A 22411-nucleotide genomic window follows, 5' to 3' on the forward strand; every position below is an offset into this window, starting at 1 on the left:
CAGAAACGCCACTAATCCATCTCTTTTCGTAAGGTTCGAAAAAAAAATCCCAGCCTGACTGAGGAAATTTGCCCAGTTGTACAGTAGTTCTGATCGTTCACTTCCCATCAACTGGCCAATTTTTCATACGAAAACCCGATCTCGTTTGATTTTCGAATGTTTATAGGCTATGGTTGAGTTACCTATAGTTAAGCTGTGAAGAAAGAATCCCTCTTAGTTCCCTTCTATATACACTGGCCATGTCTATAATACTTGTCATTTTGAGTTTATCGATTTTAGTCAAAAAGCTCACCTGTAGGCTACCTGCCTTTGAAAATGTCCCTACTCTCTGTGTGCCAGTTGTTCTAATACATGCAATTTATGTTGTTGCTAAAATATGGTCTTCATAATTGGGGTTATGCGAAAACCTAGCTGTCTAAGTCAGATTTTTCCTAACTAAATAGTCCATATTCTTTCTTGTTTACTATCTCAGCAGCTATTGTGTGTGTGTGTGTGTGTGTGTGTGTGTGTGTGTGTGTGTTCATGTTGGATTCTTCATGTCTAATTGCATGGCACATAAAGAATTCAATACTATGCAGTTTGCTTTAATTCATTATAATTAACAATCAGTTTGTGCAAAATGTTGGTCCATTTAGGTTTCGCCCTACTGCTTCTTTTTATTAAAATATGTGAATGTTGATGAAACATCAGGATCATAAAATAGCAGCAATACCTTTTTGTATTATGGATTTTGCTAGCCACCGAGTGTTTTATGTGTTTACGGTGTGGCACATTAAATTGTTGATGCAAAGAAACCATGATTTCTGAATCAGTAGCTCAGGTATATGTTTCTGTTTTCATATTTAGCACATGGCACACGTGCATAGAGCAACGTATTTGTCTACGCAGGCATTCAATGCAGTCGCACATTGATAAGCACAAACCCTCTTTTTTATGGCATTTAGTTTATACAATTACCATAAATAAGTGCAGGTGCATTTTTGGTCTTTCATTGAACCATTTTTCATCATAATTATATGTGGGATTTTTACCCCATATTTTAAATAAGGTAATTAAAATAGGATTTGGTAACCATGTACATGGCTGCAAAGTGCATTTAAAAGTCACATAAAGTCTAACATTCTTAAACATTTCATATAATCTATTCTCTTTTTTTTTTTTAAATGTTTTTTATTTTACATATTAAGAGAGCAGCATGCTGTAATTAATATTATCAATATATGTTAATGTTTTTAAAAGCCTTTTTTGTATAATTGTGATTTATATATGTACATAAGGGCAGCCACATTGTCTCATTACATGCAGGCTCTGTGCACCTCTGAAGGCAGCCATGCTTTACTGCTCCTTCTCACAATGCAAGTGAATGGGGTTACTAAAGAAGTAGGTTGTGCACAAGTGCACATTTATATATAAGGTGAACTGCATTTACTTTGAATACCAAATCAATTGCAAGTGAAATGAAAAAAAAAATTAAAAAGAAAAAACAGGGTATGAGCTAGCACAATTGATTAATTGACTTGAATACAGCTTTACCTTATTTATGAACATTAATTTTGCAAAGTAAACATTCACTTTGGTACGTAACTGGCTTATATTTCTATATTGAATTAATTTATAGATGTGGACAAATGTTGGTACCCTTCCATGGAAAAAACCCACAATTTTATCAGCCATAACTGACAAAAGTAATTGACATGCATCATTGTTTATTCCTTATAATCCCATACCAAAAAAAGAATCAGACTTTGCTTTTGATTTTGTATGCAACAGGATATTTTTAGATGATAAAACCCCTTAAAATGGTATGGAGAAAAATGACCCCGTTCCCTAATATTTTTTTTCCCACAACCTTTAGAGGCAATCGCTGCAAACAAGCTATTTCTGTAGCTGTCAATTAGATTTCTGTGCCTGCCAATGGGTAGTTAGCCCACTCTTCTTAAGCAAATTGCTCCAGCTGTCTCATGTTTTAGGGGTGTCTTCTCCAGCCGCATGTTTCTGCTTTTTCCATAGATGTTCATTAGGACTTAGATCAGGGCCCATACAAGGCCACTTCAGAAAAGTCCAATGTTTCCTTCTTGGGTGCTTTTAGCTGTTTTGGAACATTATCATGTTGAAGGACCCATGACCTTTAATTGAGACAGAGCTTTCTGACACTGCGTAGTACGTTTAACTCTAGAATTCCTTGATAGTCCTAAAATGTAATGGTGCCCTGCACAGATTCAAGCTGCCCTGTGCCTAATGCAGCTGAGCAGCCCAAAATATAACCAAGCCTCTTCCATGTACCAGTAGGTATGATCTTCTTCCTTTTTTTTTTTTTTTAAACATATTTTTTATTGCCAGTGAATATAGAGCTGATTTGACATGCCGAAAAGCTCCAATTTTGTTTCATCTGGCCAATATGCATTTTTGCAAAGTCCATTATGGCTTTTTTATGTTTTTCTTTTAACAGTGGCATCCTACTTCCTTTGAGCCTACTGTCAAAAAGTGACAAATGGTGTGTTCAGACACTAATGTACCGTGACCTTGGAGTTCAGCTTGTATCTCTTTGGAAGTTTTTCCTTGCGTCTTGGTCTACCATTCGCATTTCCCTTCTGTTCAATCTGGGGTCAATTTTCTTCTTGGGATCACATACAGGGAGGTTACACTTCCATGGATCCTAAACTTCTTAACGTTGGCAAATGTAGTCACAGGAACATCAAGCTGCTTGGAGATGGCCTTATAGCCTTTTAGCTTTTACATGCTGCTCTATAATTTTCTTCCTGATCTCCTCAGACTACGCTTTACTTATAATATAATATATGTAATTGTGTGCACCACTCTGAACATGGACCAGAGAAAGCAGTGTCTACTTTTACAGGAAAACATTTTAAATATCCCTATTCAATGTTATATTTTCTTGGGAAAACCAACTAATCTGTCCAGGCCAGAAGTTTTTTTGTAGATTAAGCAATAAATTATCTATTTTCCCACTTTCTTTGCTTTACTCTCTAAAATACCAAATGCATGCAAGTACACTAATACCTTGGTTTACAGGCAACTTGGTTTGAGAGTGTTTTGCGAGACAAGCAAACATTTCTGAAAAATCTTGCCTTGATATACAAGCAATGTCTTGCAATAAGAGCAACATTTTGTAGAAAAGCACCACCGAATAAGGCTTGTAGCAGTGCGAGCGATGAGTCTGTTTAACAACAATGCAATGTCACATTGGGTAGATTCCTTGTTAAGGTTTCGCGAAATGAAAAAGATTCCATTGAGTCAAGAGATAGCAGTGATTCCATTAGTGATAGTGAAAGTCGTCCTACACAATAATCCTCCTCTCTCTCGTCCCCCTCACACCAGCCACGAAGGTACCGGTAATTGGTTTATTTTTCTTTATATTTTGTACAGTATTATATTACAGTACAGTATTGTAATCATTTTTATATGAATATTTTTGGGTTGTGGAACGAGTCATCTGAGTTTCCATTATTTCCTATAGGGAAATTTGCTTTGATACAAGCGCTTTGGATTACAAGCATGCTTCTGGAAGGAATTATGCTCGTAAACCAAGGTATTACTGTATACATAAGACAATTCCTTTTTAAAGTCATCACTTTCCAGGAGGAATAAAGCATTGTTTCAATAAGCTACATATTATACACTGAGTGGCCAGATTATTATGACCACCTGACGTTTGTAGGCAAATTAGGTATAATTTCACGTTGAAGTTGCTAGAGGGCAAGGACAGATAGGCATACATATGTGATATAAATATATAGCCCTAACGCCTCACTTAGTAAGGAGAACATATAAAAAAAAAAGATGAAAAACATAAAGAAAACACTTGTTCTCCAGTTTTTTTGTTTTTTTTTAATTGGCACAGCTAAAAACAAATGCATTAAAATAAATATATTTGTCCTTTATTTGGAAACGCCTCATCTCTAGGATTTCATTTTAACATTTGATTTTGTTTCTCTAAAAACTGATAATGGTTAGGTTAGGTGGCCTACAATGTCACTGTCACACTTGTGGACAGCGACATACTTTGAGCAATGCCGTCATGAGGGGTTACATTTTTTTTAAATTAACCCCTTAGGGTGACAACCATATTTTCATTATAAGTGGTTAATTGTTCTTTATAATATATAAATATATATTTGTATATATTTTTAATTAACTTTTTTTTTCTTTTTACTTTTTTTTCCCCTATTATATTAAGCAGTCACTATGACTTCTTGCTAATTTTGTCATTTTTTAAAAAAATTGGGGTTATTAGGCTGCTCCAAACTTGGGAACAGCCAGTAATAACCTTAGTGACATTGATCCTGACAGCATGACAGGATTAGATCTCACTAGGCTTTTGATGGGTCCTCAAACGATCAGAAGTTTCAGCAAAAGAAATGCATTGTTTCTTATTGCTGAAATGAATCGTTTCGTGAAGAATGTATCTTTACAAAGCCTGTAAACATTGGGACTTGCAGATGTCCACAGAGCTGTCAAAAGTGAAATAGCTAGGCGCAGATGTCCACAGAGCTGTCAAAAGTGAAATAGCAAGGCGATGAGTCATGTCTTGCTTCTGTTTTTTCAACGGTCAAATGCGGATCACCAGTATTTGTAACAGCTTCTTTCTTTCATTGATGAAAGAAGCTTTTACAAAAGCTTAACAATTTTAATTAATGGATTCCTCCATTACTGAGGCATTTATTAATGAATGGTAACCGCTGATTCTCATTGGTTACCAGCATTTTGAAACCTTGAATAACTGCTCACGCACAGTGTAAGTAAGCAGTCATTTGGGCACTTCACGTTGGAGATGCACAGTGTACGTCTCCAGTCGTGAAGGGGTGAAAACGATGCTCTCTATAGCTAATAGTGTTTAAAAAATGTACTAGAGAAGACGTAATTGCAGTGGGCCACTAAAAGCTCCCGCAGGTGGCTTATCCACAAATCTGTACATTTAACAAAATAAACAGAATGTGAACACGTGAAAAAACACTCAAAACACATTTTATATTAAACCGTTAAATAAAAATGTGTTTAATGAAAATACACTATTGTTCACTAACTTCAGTAAAGTTACTTTATCTCAACGTCCGTTCAAATTCAACCCTGCTATAGAAGTTTACAAGATAGAATTGGCATTTCACTTGTCTCCTGGAATATCTCTAATTTTTACTGGAAGACATGATTATTCATTATAATACACAACAAACATCAAAAACAACTTGGGGCTTTTGAGTTGCCAATAACTGAATGACAATATGTATCTAAAATTCCATTTTTTAAATTGATATTAATATACATTAAATATTTGTAAAAACAAAAATTGCCACGTGTCCAGCATTCATTATGATATATTCAAAAAAATAATTAACATTGGTGCCCTGGCAGTGAGAAAGAAGCAATGGACAGATGCTGTATATTTTTAGGTGCGTTCCCTAATAGAATGAGGCTAGGAACATACGACTACTACGCTACTAAAATTGCTAGTAATTAATCACTATTTAGTAGCAATCACTACACATGTGAAACTCATGGCTCCCTATGGACTCTGGTACACATGCAGCATGTAGTCGCTATTAATTGCACATATTAGGAGCATAGTGCAATCATTAGTGATTTATTCATTACTACATTCTTTTTGTGTGCCTCACTCCTATAGGGAGCCATTTCTACATGTATGTAGTTATCGCTATTGCTGGCAATTTTAGTAGCACAATTGCATTACTAAAAATCACCCATGCAACTAAACTTCGTTTAATTGCAACAGTGCAACTTTAAACACATTATGATGCCTGCATGTACTTTATATCCAAATTAAAATATAGGAAGTGTCACAAAAATGAAAATATTCTAACTTCTTATATACAATATACCAATCTTTTCAACTAAGCACCAACTGTTTATTCTTGCAGAGCTAGAAGGAACAAAGTATTCCATGGGAGTAGTTGTGCTTTCCTGTTTTGTAATTGTTTTGTTTCCATGCATAAGTCTGATCATATAAAACAGTCACACTTTTTTTTTTTTTTTTTGTTACACTTGTTTTGTTTGTGGGAAGTTGAGTGTTTTTCTTATCACAAAATCTTGTACTGATTTATGCAAGTAGTCCCCATAAACTTAGTTAATTTTTAGCATGTAAATTGGTAGAGTCAGGATCCTCATTTCTGATTATGTCATTTTACATTTCCATGTGCTACTTTGAGCACCAGAAAAAAAAAAAGTTATCACTCTATGATAAACCAGCATGATAAGTGAAAAATGTTTACATGCTAATTATAATATATTATTTCTTCTCTCCTACAAGAGTCACTTTGTTAATGTGGATGAATGCAGGCGTACTCTTTATGAGAATTGCAAAGACCTCTTGAGGAAGGCAAAACAAGCTTGTCAGCTTGGACCGAAGGATGAGGTCCCACAAGAATATCAAACTGTAAGTACTTCTGCTCATCAAATACTTAAAGCTTATATCAAATTAATTGAGCTTGGACATGAAATTATTACGACACAGACAGAAGTTGTAAGTCTAGTAAGTGTCTTAGAAACATGCAGAAACCACTTCAAAATGTATTACAAGATTTATAAGAATACCACCTATAGCTGATGTAGATAGAAATCATATGTACAGTGCACACTGTGCACTGTGTGCATACATATTGACTTGTTTCAATATCTGAAGCAAGAGCTGTCTTTATTTGACGGCAAATGTTCATTTTCAGAACTTCTTTAGAAAAAGCTATTTTAAAGATTAAATCTGGTTACTGTTATGGTATAGCAGTGAACTTGTATTTGACTCTTATAAATAAAGCCCAGTGTATATAATGTATGATAACTGAGGAAAATTTGCCTGCTGCAAACAATAGTTTACCTTCATTTCTCAGACTGGATAAAAAAATTACATTGAGGATTTCCTTAAAGTAGCACTAAACTCAGGCATCAAATCCTAAAAATGCATTCAGGTACCCTAAATATTAACAAAAATGTATCTTTGTGTATCACTCAGCTGTAGATCCTCAAATCATCTCAGATGTGGTGCTGACACTGTCCTTCCTTCTGGAGGGTGGCTGCTTTTGTTCCCCATGGCCCCTGTGTGAGTTGTAAAGTAGTAACCGCTCCAAGCTCACTCCCGTGATTGACTACAAGCTCAATGCAAATTAGCTGCCTAAACGTGAGATTGTAGTCCATCACAGGAGTGAGCTTGGAGTGGTGACTACTTTATAGAGATGCACCGAAATGGAAATTTTAAAACCGAAACGAAACCGAAATAAAAAAAGTCAGGTCGAAACCGATACCGAAAATGTTTTTTATTTTTTAAATTTTTTAAAATATATTTTTTATAAACTTTTTTTTTTTTTTATAACATACCATATCCTCAATTAGGTACACACACTCAGCGATCGCTGAGTGTGTGTACCTAGCTTTTCTCTCTGACACGCTGTCACAGGAGGCTGATCGAGCGGTTTAGAGAGGAGAGCTCAGCCTCCTGTGACAGCGCTGTCTCCGCCCCCACACCGCTCTGCCGGACTGTGATAGGCGGCCGAGCGGTGTGGGAGGAGAGACGCCGGCCGCTCACAGCGCTCTCGTCCTGCAGCGCTCGGCCGGCTGTCACTTGCCAAATTATGCCAAAAGTGCCATTTTCGGCCGATATATCGGTGCATCCCTACTACTTTACAACACTCACAGGGACCATGGGCAACAAAAGTAGCCACCCTCCAGAAGGAAGGACAGTGTCACCATGAATTCAGAGATGATTTGAGGATCTGCAGCTGAGTGATGCACAAATAAGATACATTTTTATTAATATTTAAGGTACTTGAACTAAGATTTAACATTTGAGTTGAGTGTCACTTTAACTTTAACTGTATTACCCTTATTTCTGTATTCTTGCTTTAACATGCTTCTTTTGCAGGCACCAGCTGCTTAGGTATAAATGCTGCCCTTTAGGTAAAATAGAAGGCAGCAAAATGTTTGTTTTTACAGGAGAGAATCATGGGGGCTGCCATTATGGACTTTCTTCTAAAAATGTTGGTTGCCTGAATGTCATTCTGACCCTGTGGCTTCCATGCACTCTGTCACCTAGAACAGGCATGCAAACAAGGAGTTCTGACTTGATCACCATATTTGTTTCTAGTCACTAGCTCAAAGTATTGAAACCATTGGATAAGCATAGCCTCAAGGTAAAAAGCATTTGCGGAGAGAAGTCTGCATCAGCCGCTTGAACTTTTGAGCTATTTCTTCAAACTATAAAACTGTTCATTGGAGGGGACGTGATTTTAAAGTTACTGCATTTGGCCATATTTTATGATTCATTTTTTCTCTCCAAGATTTGCAAAAAAAATTGTCAGCTTTACTGTATATTAGGGATATTCAGATATCAAGTACCTGGTACATGTACTGATACTTTTCCAGCTCCAAGACCAGTCTAGAGACAAACTCAAAAGTTAGGAGGCAGCTGTCATTTGTAAGGAGAGGATTGGCTATGGGGCTACTCTGATTTGTGCATCCCTGAGAGAGAGAGATCTCCCTCCCCCCCCCCTCTCTCTCTTCCTCTCTCCAATAGCAGGCTGGCTATTGTTCCCACCCACTGAGCAGAGGAGCGGACCTGAGTCAGGGCCCCTCCTATTTTCAGTGGGCAGGGCTTCAATAGCCAGCCTGCTATTGCAATTGCTCCCGGCTGCTTCCATTCACCTGTCCGCTGCCTAAGCTAGCCGGCAGGTAATTGGGGCTGCGGGGGGAAGCAGGGTGCCACAGGGATGGTTACTCTCAAGCAGCCAGAAACTACAGTTATCCAGCACCTACTGATCCCTGTGGGTGTGTTGGGAGGGTGGGGCTGGGAGCTGGATGGTAAGTGGATGGGAGGCATAGATGAGGGTTATGGAGAACAGGTAAGATTTTGGGGGTGGGGGGAGAAGGAGTGAACCAAGAAAAAGGACTATTGAAATAAAGGGGCATGCAGGTAGTTAGTTCTGTATCACTTCAAATGGTTAAAGACTGGGAGTTGAAGGTGAACAGTAGACATTTTTGCTGGCCATCTTTTTAAAATGCTAGTTGCTGGTCTCTGTTTGGCTTTAATACGATTGAGTCACAAACCTGGAACAAGCATGTTGTAAATAAATGTCAGGATTCCTTATTTCTGAACTTGTTTCAGGTCAGACTCAAGTAGCAATAAAAGCCAAGAATCAGCATGAAAGCAAGAGAACAAACATTCTCAACAGAGAGGTCAGCAATGGCAGCGCTCATAAGTTTATCATGGCAGTCACGTTAACACCCAAATCAGGTTGGTTTTTTTTCCTCTGACAAAGTCTCTTCAAGGACATCTTTTACTCAAAACTGCTAGTCAGTATTGAAAACCATGGGGCACCATATGGACGGGAAAGAAGGTCATCTATAAAAAATGTTTCTGGAATAAATTTTTTTAGCTTTACTTGTTTTTTCACCCTTCTTTCAAACATGATTCACAATATGTTTATCATAAAACAAAGGCTAATAAGAAAACACTTGATACTGTTCACGTTATTATCAGTCTGCTATTATAATACCAACTATCTAAAACTGTACAGTGTATCACATAACCACTTTATTTTAGACCATCGGAACTTGAGATAACAAGATCGAGCCAGTAACTCTCATCTTTACATTTTGGCACTTTAAAGATATGCATAAAATGGACCTACCCACAAAAATTTGATTTCAGCCATGTTTACTGTTAACTTCTTTCAGTGAAAGCCAAATGTTAAGTCAATGTAGATAGTTAGGCAGCTGAAGTGATATAATGAAACGCAAACCTTTTTTACCCTCCTAAACCCACCAAGCCGATTCATTGTTAAGGGACTAATAGGGAGGTCGGGGGGTGGGCCAAGCTAAACATTTATGGTAAAAAGTTTAGATTCCGTCAAATGATTATATATTTAGATCTCCTTCCCGTTTTTTTGCCATGTGATTTTCAGAGAAGCTAACCTTTTGTGTATGCATTTGCTCATCATATTTTCGGTTCTTATTCTGAGTGCCATAGATTTGTGATACAATAACTTTTAACTCTGCCAAGACAGAAACTTTTAAAACATTTTACAGAATTCTTCACCCAACCTACACAAAAGTTAAAAAGCTTTATTCAGACTATGGAACAGGAAACGTTTGTTCCTTTTAGTTATTTCTTGAACCTCTACAGTATTTTTATTTGATATCATTGAGCCAAGATTCCAATCAGCATTCTTAACTTTTTTTTCCGTGGTGGTATAGACTCACAAATATGTTGAATATTCTTGCTGTAAGTAAGAATGAGATTCGTTTCTGGAGGGATGATGTTGAGCTGGGACAATTATAACTGTAAAATAGTACAAATTATTGCACTGAACTTGAATAGTTATACACGGATGTGCTCATGCAGATCTTATTGTGTTTTTGTCAGTTGAATCCAATATGAACGTGGTTCGTATTGTTGGTTTTTAGGCCCACCTCACCATTTAATGTATTTTTTAAGTTTCTTGTATGACCCCCAAACCCTAATTTCTATCGTGTTTCCCCAAAAATAAGTCTTATATTTTTTTGGCTCAAAACACACTAGGTCTTATTTTTTTTTTTAATGTACAACAATCCACACTTATTCATGTACAATAATATGGTGATATGGGGTGCCGTACCTTTCCAAGAGCAATTTGCTAACCAATCGCTGGCCAGAATGAGCGAAGCACGCTTTCACTATCCATTCCTCACAGGCGGAGTGCATTTGGTATTCCTCCGCCTGTGACAGGAGCCGGCGCTATAGAGGAGGCATCGGCTTATGCGGCTCTGCTCCCTCCGGTGCCGCCTTGCTTCCTCTAGCGCTGGCTTCGTTGGCACCACTGATTTCTCTCCCGCAGCTCTTCAAGTTCCCCCTTATGCCACCACCGGCCCTGGGAACAGTCACAACTAGGCCTTATTTTCGGGGTAGGTATTATATTTTAGCAATTCCCCAAAATAGTACTAGGTCTTATTTTCGGGGTAGATCTTATTTTCGGGGAAATGGGGTATATGCTATGGTTTCCATACAGTGCACGGATGATGGCTAACTAGCCTGAAACAGGAATGATTTGCGTGGGACTGACCACGATCTTGAATGAGAAATGATTCCCTTATTTATACTTTTCATTTGTGATGACAAGTGAATACCTACTGTTTCAAGAGATCTTTACTATGCTTTGCAGTAGTTGGGTGTAAGGCTTTTTATAATCCTATTAAAACATGCCTGTCATGGGAGACGTATGGGGTATATAGTGGTGGTCATTGCTTACCTCTTCTGAAAGTGTTTGTTGTCTGACTCTTTTATTTTGCCTCATAAACTTCTGTGTCGCTGATTTATAATAAGTATTTCAGTTGTCCTTTCCTTTCTCCTGCAGGCATTCAAAACAGAAAATGGTCTTTTGGCTAATTTTTTACATGACCTTTCATTCATTCACCATTTTGGTGGCTGTAAGGTATTTAAGGAAGCCACATATATCCTAGTTCACTACATTACAGTATAGTTTTTAATATTACTGCCTTTCCTTTTTCTTTCCCTTTCCCTTCCCATCTTCTCTTGTATCTGTAGTATTTGTAGAACACACAATTAAAGTACAGATATCATGATTGAACATAAAAGATGACTTGTACAACAGGACTGAAGTAAGGGTGACCATAAATGAGATATCTAAATAAAATAATATCTGCCAAATCTTGAGAGCGTTTTGAGATCCACCATAATCCTTTCCACATGATGTAAACTGCATAAACGTGGCATCTCATAAAGAGTGCCTCTAAGGAGGCCATAAAACATTCTATTTAATGCAAGTCATGTTTGAAATCTGGACCATCTCCTGTTGCCATCAAGCCATTTGTGGCCACCCTAGATACTTTGCTTCAATATTCTCTGTTGTTGCATTTAATGCTTCATAAAAATGTAACTGCTGGAGTGGAATCTGATAATTGTAGTTTGAAGATCTGTTCTAAGGCAATCAAAAGGTCAGAACAGTGTCATCAGAGTGTGTGAGGTCGAGCAGTTCACAGGCAGTATCTGTCCTTGATGCTCCAGCGAAAGTGTCAGGAATATATACATTTGAAATGATACACTTTTTTTCATAAGCCCATTTCTGGTGGGTTCTCTTTAAATAAAAAGTAATACACCATGCACACCAACCTGCAGTTCACAAGAAATTGATTACCAAAACATATACGATCTCGCAACAGCCTTTAGGCGTTACCATTTTTTTTTGTTGATGAAATTCTTGGGTGGTATGCACAAACCACATCTGGCTTAACAAGAAGTATATGCTTTAGGTTTATTACTAGAGCAGACCTTTTATCTTCATTGTCCCTTTTTAGAATATTTCATAAATATTTTATTTAGTTTAAATATTCATGAAAATCATTCTCTCCTTGTTTTCATGAAGCCCACCATTGGGAATTTAAAAAATAGTTGCATTCAGTCCTTACACAAATGTATATTACTGGGGCCAAAAATGTCGGGCATAAAATGACACCAAACTGTAAACCCAAGACAAGGCGAGCACATTTTATATACACACATTGCATCTTTGAACAGCGAACAGCAGTATTAGCTTGGTATATAAAAGGCTTGTTTTATCTGGTCTCTTGACAGAAGATTCAAACTGCAACCATAACATAATTTTTAGCTTTGGGGAAAATGCATTGTGTGAATAAGCGCTAAGCATGCAGTTTTCATTGTTTGTGATAGTACTATAGATGGAAACAATACTGTATCATTTTTTTTAATGTACATAGATCTGCAATGTCTTTTTTTCATGTTGTTTTTGGCTGGTTATCATATTAAGCGGGCTATAGACACATTAGGAGGATCTAATTGTTGAAGCGAAAGTAAATTCTACTTAACAACATCAGCCATTCTATAGTACATAGTTATGGTAGTCCGCATACAAATCCTCCATACCCTTCCCATGCTGAGATCTCTCTGTTTTCTGTTGTTGTGACGTCACTCGCAGATGCACAGTTCTAATCTCATTTCTGGCATCCTGGATGTGCCAAGATCTGCAAAATGCCTTGCTGGTATTACATCATCTTATGTCTCCAACAAGGTGCTCACTCTCACAATGTTCCCCTTTTCCTTCCTGAAACCTATTGAAATCTTGGATTGTTAGTTTGGTTAGCACATGTGGGAGAATTAGAGATGAAAGTAAAAGCGAGGTATGGGAAGAAAACACACAATATTGTGCCACCATCCGCAATGTGGGAGGGAGAAGCAGGCTAAAAGAAAAATCAAATATGCTTCAAAATGTCCATGTAAATTTTGTTTACGAAGCACTTTTAACACTACATTTATGGGAATGAGGTTCTTACTTTTTGAGGTGGTGGTAAGCTGGGTTTACTTCTACTGTAAGCAGTAGTAATCTAAACAGACCCCTGATATTTCCCTTTTTAAAATAAAAAAAAGAGATTGAGGATACAGTCCTCAATCTCTTTTTTTGCAACACCTGTTATAAATTAACAGGAAGCCTCTATACTGAGTTTTCCTGTTCATTCATAGCATGTGGATATAGTATGAGTTACTATGTCCACAATCATGAATGAATAGGAAGTGCTCTATAGCACTTCCTATTCATTCATAACTGGTACATAGTAACTCCATACTATGCCCAGTTATTTTATACTAGGTCCAGTTATTTACAAACAGTCAGCGATCACTGACCTCTGACTGCTTGTACATATCTCAATCCTGACTCGCTGAGCCGGCGGTTCAGGGAGGAGAGCTATTTTAACAGCTGACTCCTCCCCCTCATGGCCCCAGGCTTCTGTGACCGCGCACGGCTGTCAACGCCCCCCACATCGCTCTCCATCCTGATCAGTCACAGTAGGCTGAGGGGGGCGGTGCGGGATTTGAGCCCGGCGTCCTGTGACATCGCAGCTTACAGCGCTCTCCTCCCCTGCACCGCTTGGTTGCCTCTAACAGTTTCTCTCCTCCTGGCTGGATGCTGCGCTATGTCAGGGGGGAGGAGAGAAGCTAGAGATGGACTGCAATTTCGGCCGAAAGATGGCACTTTGAAAAATTTTGCCAGAAGTGCCATTTTCGGCCAATATGTTTTGGCGACTGAAATATTGGTACATACCTAGTTTAGAATAATTGTTGCATACACATGTATGCTCATATCTGTTCTGGTGCTTGCCTTAGGGCCCATTTACACCATGCACTTTGGGATGTGTTCCTCAATTCAGGGCCAATACAATAAAAAGCCAAAATCCATTGATTCCAAAAGACTCCATTCACACCAATGCATTGCGCTCTGGTTTATAGCACAGCACTGTCAGTCTTATACTGGGAGCGTGATGAGAGGAAGAGAGAAAGCAAACTGAAGTGTGTTTTGCAATTGGGAATGTAAGGAGACAGCATAAGGCTTCTACCTTGCATGTCTGAATGTTTAGTAGTAGTGTCTTGTATAGGTTGTAGTCTTAAGCATGATGTTTTCATTTTGGGCAGTTTAACTATGATTTGGTCTGATATTTCACTTAGAAGAATTGTCTGTAGCCTTATCTTCCTAATCATATTGAAGTTTAAAGTCAAGGTATTTTTTTCATCTATAGAAATCCTTACCCCAATAAACATGGCTTTCCTTTTAGGTTGGTGTTTCACAGACCGCTTTCTGGAAATATCGGGCAGTAAATCTCATTCCTGATCTGGGAACATCAGCTGTGGATTGTAGTGGTGACACTTCTATAAATGATTGTGTCACTTCTGGTGCCCTTGCAGCCCTGTGTGCTCTAGGGATGGAACCTTCTACTGACATTTCTGCCTCTTCTAAATTTTTCATTAAAGAATGATTGAAGTAGTGTTGTATACACTCTTAAATATAGGTCCTGCATTAAAATACTTTATTTCAGGTTAATTTTATTTTCTCACCTATTACATTGATGTCAAATTTGTGTTTGGTCATTGAAGAGGTAATATCCTAGTTCTATAACAATGGACCACCTTCAAAGTATTTTAAATTAGAGCTATCGGTACTGGTCACGGCAACCAAAATGATCCCTTTCCTTGGAGAATAAGACTGTTGCTAATTGGTTTCTGAAATTGAATGGATAGTACAAACACTGTCCTTGTCAGCCTTGAGGTTTTTTTTTGCCAAAGAAGTCGCGTAGTGAGACTGATTTTTCCCATTTGTGTTTTGTTGCACACCATGTCTATGCATTTTGGTGCAGCAACAGGGCTGTGCTTCCTCTTATCAGAGCTGCACTTGATGACAAGTGATCTAAAGTCTGGTGGGGTATTGATCAAGATTCAGCAGGCAAATTGGAGAAAGCAAAAAATGGGTCTCAAGTCCTTTCACTGCAGCTCATCGGGTACAGTTTCCTCTCCAACTGGCCTACAAAAGAACAGTGAGCATCACAATGGTGACATTACCAAATCTCAGTCCAAATCTTGCAGATCTAGCTGTCAGAGACAGCAGTGTCGTAGATGATCTCACACTACAGATAGGATGCTACAGACTAGTTGGGCAAATGCATAGCCACAGGTCAAGCAATCAAGAAAGTGGGTTTTTCTCTGGGTACTGCTTAGGGAAAATGAACCTTTAAATATATAAATAATAATAAATCTACACACTTTATGTATAGATCCACTTTAAGATTTCACTTGTATAATCTGTGTTTCTCTTCACTGTTCTAATTGCTTGTTGATGATGGTGTTGTACACATGATGGCAAACCATGTCATGATGCATATTTGCTACTTGCGTTTGCTATTATTGTTAGGAAGACTGTATTCTTGCCCAAGAAACTATGAATAACATCAGCTGCCAGCATTTTAATGCCCTTCATAACAATTTCTGCCTTTCTTCAACAAGATGGTTAATGTAAATTCTTACCTGTGTGTATGTATAATAAACACATGTTAAAATATACCTTCTTTGTTCGATGGCATTACTATAACGACATTGGGATAGTTCAAATGAGAGATTGTGCAGAAACCTGGGTTGTTCCACTTCTGTGATTTCAAATGTCCACTGCCGTAAAAGCCATTTTATTTCATTTTAGAGAACTTTTTTTTCCCTTTTTGGTGAAAACTGGCAGAATGCCTTCTTCAGATTGTGTAGAATATTGTTCTCTTTACACGTGATGTTATCAGTCCGCAGTCTGCAAATTAAATGATTATTTTATACTAAATAAGAGTTCTTTTCTTCTTTTGCAGGCCTTCCAGTCTCTTCCAAATACGCTCGATGATATAGACGCTGCACTAATTGAAGAACGGACCAGAGCCTCTTGCTTTATGGGCTTAAATGCTTCTGTATGTTGTCTAGTTTTTCTGATAGTACTTAACCCTCCCACGCTGTATTAAAGCTTAGTAATAATAAGCTAGGCAGCAGGAACAATATGTTTGAAATGCCAGCATTTGAATGCATTAGAATTTTAAGTAGAGTCTTTAAGAAAGAACAGAACATAATGTTCCCTTGCACCAAAAAAAAATACTGTGCTTAACCTGGCAACTGTTGTTTACGTTGCCATGTGTCATTTCATCTTGCATTCCGTTCTAAAACACAGACCATAAAACACTGTAAGCAATGTGTTGTGAAAAGTATCTTAATGTTTTCTTCTGTTTAGGAGTACTTGTCTGAATTATTTTTAATTCTTCATTTCGAAAGGTTGTGGATGACTACACAAGACGAACTGGAGAAATAGAAGCCAAGACTAGGGAGCTTAACCAAAAGAAAATAGAGCTGGAAGACTACAGGCAAAAAATTTCACAGGTAGAATCCTGTGATTTACACTGTGATCGTTTAGAGTAATGCTGCAATTGTTTGGTGGCTTATGGAAAGATTGAAATGCTTTAAAAAAAGATTTTATCATGTTTTACCAATATGACATTGTGTACCTTGAAAATCTTAACTATGAACAGAGAAAAGCTCAAACAATGTTTAAGTAGCAAAGGAAAGGTGCATAAAGGTAGAACAATGCAAATATTTCTGAGAACTTGATCTAGCTAGTCTGCACAAAATAAGTTAGATACATTGTTGCCAACATTTATATTGAAACAGATTTTTGTTGAATGCATGTGTTAATATATGTGAAGCCACTCTACCACACCAAGGCATCTCTGCATTCAGCCAGCTTCCCAGCCAATCAGGAAATTGGGCCGTGAGTCATTACCAGCGCCTCGGCTTCCTGATTGTCCGGGAAGCCGGCTCCATGTTCCCTCGCGGCACTGCCGGTCAGAGGAAATCTTCCTCTGACCTCGAAGTTCTGGAATCTGAGCATTTGGGCAAGTACAAGATACTAGTATCTGTGCATCCCCACTGAAAACATTAGTTTAATGTTATTAATTTGCAACGTTTGAAGAGAATTGGTTAATGTTTAAGCACAATATGGTACATGAAGCTCTTTTTACATTAAACTGTTCACATAAAATGTTTTAGGATTGTAAAAAAAAAAATGAAATGCAAGTTATTTTTGGAAACCATAAACCTATACCTTACCTATTTGTTAACCTACCCATGAAACTTCTAGGATAAGTTTTGGAAGTTAAAATTAGGTTGTACAAAGTTTCAAGGCAATTGGTTTGAGGTTAAGGCACTTTGTTTTACACATTAAGCTACAGTAAACCATTTTCACAGTAAATGTTTTAGGATGTCTCATGATGTAACTTATCCTGGCAGGCTTGTAGTGCTGGTTGCAGAAGGTTAGCTTGCTTTATTGAAAAACATAAACACTTTGGGGGTTTAGTTATAAACAAGGGCACTGCCCTCAGTATTTTTGCCTCTGCTTCTTAGTTCCATCTAGTGGCCATAATGAAGAATTACATGACAATACGTTTAAACTGGGAAAATAATATATTCAGAACGATCGTTTTTTGGTATTATTTGCCAAAAACAAATGTTCACAGGTATTGAAAAGGCAAAGGGCCCTGCAAATTGTTTATAAAGAGACCCCCTTGCTTTCATGTTTTTCTTCATGTGTAGTGGCACAGTGTATTATGTGTTCATGTATAGGTTCACCCAAAACTTTTATTAAAAAAAAAAAAAAAAAAAAGATGATCCTGTAGTTATCAGGACCTGGATATGCATGGTGTGTAGTGCCTGCTTTAAGTGGTGCCCAAGTGTATCTAAACCCAAAATCAATAGAACAGATAGTTGTTCTTGCCAGAAATGCATGTCCTTGTCACTTCCTATGGACTAAAGACAGCAAAAACTTTGATGTTTTTCTTTGTGTGGACCACAAGTCCTATCAATCTACCATGTAATGGAGGTAAACAAAGGCAGACATAGTTTAAGTCCAGCCTGTGTGTTGACGATCACAACATTTTCAACCTTCGTGGCGAAAGGCGAAGGATGAAAACATTTTCCCGAACTAACAATTCTAACAGTGAATGTGGTTTTAATTCGGGAAACTCCATTCATTCCAAAATTAGGTGTTTAAACTCAAACGACGTTTTTGAATGATATTTATAAAGTCTGTAAAAGTATTATCAAATGTTTTGAGGAGATTTTGATTACAAATATGTATACGGTAACTGTGTATGCACACCTTAAACCCCATTCAAATATATGATAAATGTTACCAGCACACTGTCTTGTGTCAATAATCCATCTTCTTTATTAATGCAGACTGTCACAAAACAACTTTTCGGGACCACGCAGGGTCCCCTTTTATCAGGTTTTAGTATGACCCCATTCACACTGAGCAATTTGTAGCGCGATTTCCGCTCAAAAAATAGCCCAAATATGAAGGGCTCTTCCAAAGCATTTCAATGGCGATGGTCACATCTTGCAACTCAATGTCGCTTGTAGCTGAAGCTTTTCGCTTGAATATGAGCTATTTTTCGTCGGATTTCGAGCGATTCGGCCCCAGTAGACTTTGATAGACTGCCAAAAGTAGCGCTACGTAGCGTGACAAAATGTGCAATGCCGCTCAAAGTCATTCATCTCAAATCGGCACTGAAAAAGCTTGTAGCTCAGTGTAAATGGGGTCTCAGGATTTGTTCCTGAATTAGTCCACTTTTGGACCAATGAGCTCCATTTGTGTTTGCAGCAGCAAGTATAAATTGTGTTTGCAGCAGCAAGTATAAATATGAATGAAAGCATTTGGAGCTTTCAGAAATCTCTTTTAGAACATTATTTCCACAAAGGTCTTTAGTCATTTGACCTACTGACATGTTTTTTTTTATTTCAGGTGAAACAAGACTGGCTCATACCTTTGAAGCACTTGGTGGAGAAAATCAATGAGCAGTTCAGCAGCTTCTTCAGTTCCATGCAGTGTGTAGGTGAAGTGGACCTTCACACTGAAAATGAGGTAAAGCTTTTGGCTCAAGAAAATACTTGGAGTTTATTTATAAAGAAATGAAAGTGACTTTTTACTAAAATGTCTCTGGTAGAGAATCAATTAGGGGTGCGGAAATTAACGATTAATCCGTCGATTAATCGTTAATTTCTTTGATCGATCAAAGTTCTTTTGATCCGTACTCACCTCTCCGCCGGCTTCCGGGTCTTCCGTCGAAGATCCGGTGACGTCACGTACATCGACGTCACCGGACTCCTCCCCCTCCCCGAGTGGCTCTGTCGGCTAACGAAGGGAAGGGGAGAGGAGTCGGGTGATGTAGTTGTCCGTGATGGGTAACGAAGGGAAGGAGGGAGGAGTCCGTTGACGTTGATGTTCGTGACGTCACCGGACTCCTCCCCCTTCCCTTCGTTACCTGACGGGATCCCTTGGGCGGTGAGTCTCCTGCTTCATTAGTGCATCGGATGTGTGGACAATGTGTACATACTACAAGGCAGCTCAAATAAAAATTAAATATGTGTAAAATCTACTACCCTGTTAGAAATCTACTATCTGCTACCCTGGTGAGTCCCCAGAGAGCCCTGGTGAGACCCTACGGAGCCCTGGTGCTGGTGAGACCCCACGGAGCACGGGTTTAACCAGGGCAGTGTAGGATCTCACCGGGGCTCTGAGGGGTCTAACCTGGCTGGCGAGACCCTACAGAGCCCTGGTGAGACCCTACGGAGCCCTGGTGCTGGTGAGACCCCACGGAGCACGGGTTTAACCAGGGCAGTGTAGGATCTCACCGGGGCTCTGAGGGGTCTAACCTGGCTGGCGAGACCCTACAGAGCCCTGGTGAGACCCTACGGAGCCCTGGTGCTGGTGAGACCCCACGGAGCACGGGTTTAACCAGGGCAGTGTAGGATCTCACCGGGGCTCTGAGGGGTCTAACCTGGCTGGCGAGACCCTACAGAGCCCTGGTGAGACCCTACAGAGCCCTGGTTAAAGCAGGGCTTTGTAGGGTCTCACCAGGGCTCGGTGGGGTTTAACCAGGACTAGTGAGACCCCACTGAACCCTACTTTAACCAGGGCTCTGTGGGGTCTCACCAGGCTGGTGAGTGAATGTGCAGCGCTAAGGGTCACCGGTGGGCAGAGGCAGCTCTAGAGTTTGCGAGATCTGTATGTGCGTTATAATTAATCGAAATTAGTCGATTAATCGATTTAAACTTTTTTTCGATTAATCGAACAGGAACATTTTTAATCATTACTAGGCCTAGAATTAATCAGTATCATTTACAACACATGGACCTAGGGAATGTTCGCTGAATGTCAGATTCACTGCTTTATAATCCTACACCTAAGTATTGTTTTTAACAATATGCTATAATAATAATAAGTAGATATGCAGTTTTACACAATATTTATATACACAGATAAGTAGTTTATGTTTATGATATCACTACAGAGAAAGTCAACGGCCCTGCTTGGTAGCTAAGATTAGATTATTTTTTGGTCGCTTTATTTCGCATCAGAACTTGCAAACACGCAAGCTGTTTTTTTGCTGAACTGCTTCAGGCTTTGTTGGTGGCGGATAGGTCAGACAGACACTCTTGCCCTTGACAGATGTGACTCCACCCCTCAACGTGTTTCACACAATGGGCTTAAATGTAGGAGGTGGGTGAGTCAAAGAGGGTAGGAGCCTATAAACTGCATCCTAACTGCCACAATGCAACACTATTACAGTTGCAATGCCACATTCGTAAAGCAGCAACACAAAATACCTTTCATAGCTAAATCCATAAGGGGCGATTTGTCTTGAATGTACATCACGGGACACAGTGAATTAATTATTGAACTGATGGGTTATGCAGCCACATTCAGGTGATTGGACACTGGCAAATCAATGCTGTTTTAATAGCCTTGTACAACCCCTTCTACTCCCAGCTTGCCACAGTTTTCTATTTAGTAGTGTCCTTCGGTAAGGATGCTTTCTCTCTGCTCTGAGAGAAGTACATCCTTTTTTTCCTGTACAAGAAAGATTGCAGCCACAACCAGAAGATTTGTTTGGGATACAACTGTGCCAATGCGCCAATACACTGCGCCAATACCAAAAAAAAAGCCTGATTACAATATGCCCGACAACACCCTAACATGCCACATGCTGACACACTGTAAGTTGGAGTAACAAGATCAAAATAGAGCTTTATGGTCACAGCCGTAACCGCTTTGTTTGGAGAGGGGTCAACAAGGCCTATAGCGATAATACCATCCCCACTTTGATGCATGGTGGAGGCTCACTGATGTTTTGGGGGTGTGAGAGCTCTAAAGGCATGGGAAATCCTGTGAAAAGTGATGGCAAGATAAATGCCGCATGTTATCAGGAAATACTGGCAGACGATTTGCATTCTTCTGCACATGGGGCGCCCTTGGACTTTCCAGCACGACAATGATCCTAAGCACAAGGCCAAGTTGACCCTCCAGTGGTTACAGCAGAATGAAGGGAAGGTTCTGGAGTAGCCATCACAGTCTCCTGACCTTAATATCATCAAGCCACTCTGGGGAGATCTCAAATATATATTAGACGTGCACCGAAATTACATTTTGAAACCGAAAATATAAAATGTCAGGCCCAAACCGAAACAGGTTGGGGCTTTTTTTTTTCTTCTTTCTTACCTTTTCAACTTTTTAAAAAATTATTTTATTTGTATTTTTTTATTTAATATTTTTATTTTTTTAACTTTACTGCTGGGGGCTTCGGTGAAATATCTAAAAAGACCCCTGATATTTCCCTTTTAAAATAGAAAGAGATTGTGAACACAGAATCCCCAATCTCTTTTTATGCATCCCTTTTTATAAATTAGCAGGAATCCTCTATACTGAGTGTTCCTGTTCATTCATAACATGAGGACATAGTGTGTTTACTATAACCACAATCTTGAATGTATAGGAAGTAATGTAGATCACTTCCTGTTCATTTATAACTGGTACATAGTAACTCATACTATGTCAAGTTATTTACAAACATTCACTGACTGCTTGTACCGCTCTCCATCCTGAATCGGCTCTCACAGGAGGTTGAGCTGGCGTTGCGGGAGGACAGCTCGGGTTATTTTAACAGCTGACTCCTCCACCTAACCGCTGGTTCAGCTTACTGTGACAGCTGTCTCCGTCCTCCACACCGCTCTCCATCCTGATTTGTCACAGAA

At 38.8% G+C, this 22411-nt stretch overlaps 1 protein-coding gene across 2 annotated transcripts in view; it reads left to right on the top strand.

The window, feature by feature from the left end:
* Window positions 1-22411, top strand: part of SMC5 (structural maintenance of chromosomes 5) — a 67870-nt gene that overhangs the window by 39836 nt on the left and 5623 nt on the right. The window contains exons 18-23 of one of the 2 annotated variants that reach the window (XM_018555644.1): window positions 6284-6413; window positions 8769-8789; window positions 12533-12552; window positions 16147-16242; window positions 16598-16702; window positions 19122-19241. In XM_018555644.1, coding sequence (XP_018411146.1) covers window positions 6284-6413; window positions 8769-8789; window positions 12533-12552; window positions 16147-16242; window positions 16598-16702; window positions 19122-19241 — 492 coding nt within the window. The remainder of the gene's footprint in view (window positions 1-6283; window positions 6414-8768; window positions 8790-12532; window positions 12553-16146; window positions 16243-16597; window positions 16703-19121; window positions 19242-22411) is intronic. The other variant, XM_018555643.1, reaches the window with a different exon arrangement.

The sequence above is a fragment of the Nanorana parkeri genome, unplaced genomic scaffold (genome assembly GCF_000935625.1).
Source record: "Nanorana parkeri isolate BGI_ZX_2015 unplaced genomic scaffold, ASM93562v1 scaffold206, whole genome shotgun sequence".
NCBI lineage: Eukaryota > Metazoa > Chordata > Amphibia > Anura > Dicroglossidae > Nanorana > Nanorana parkeri.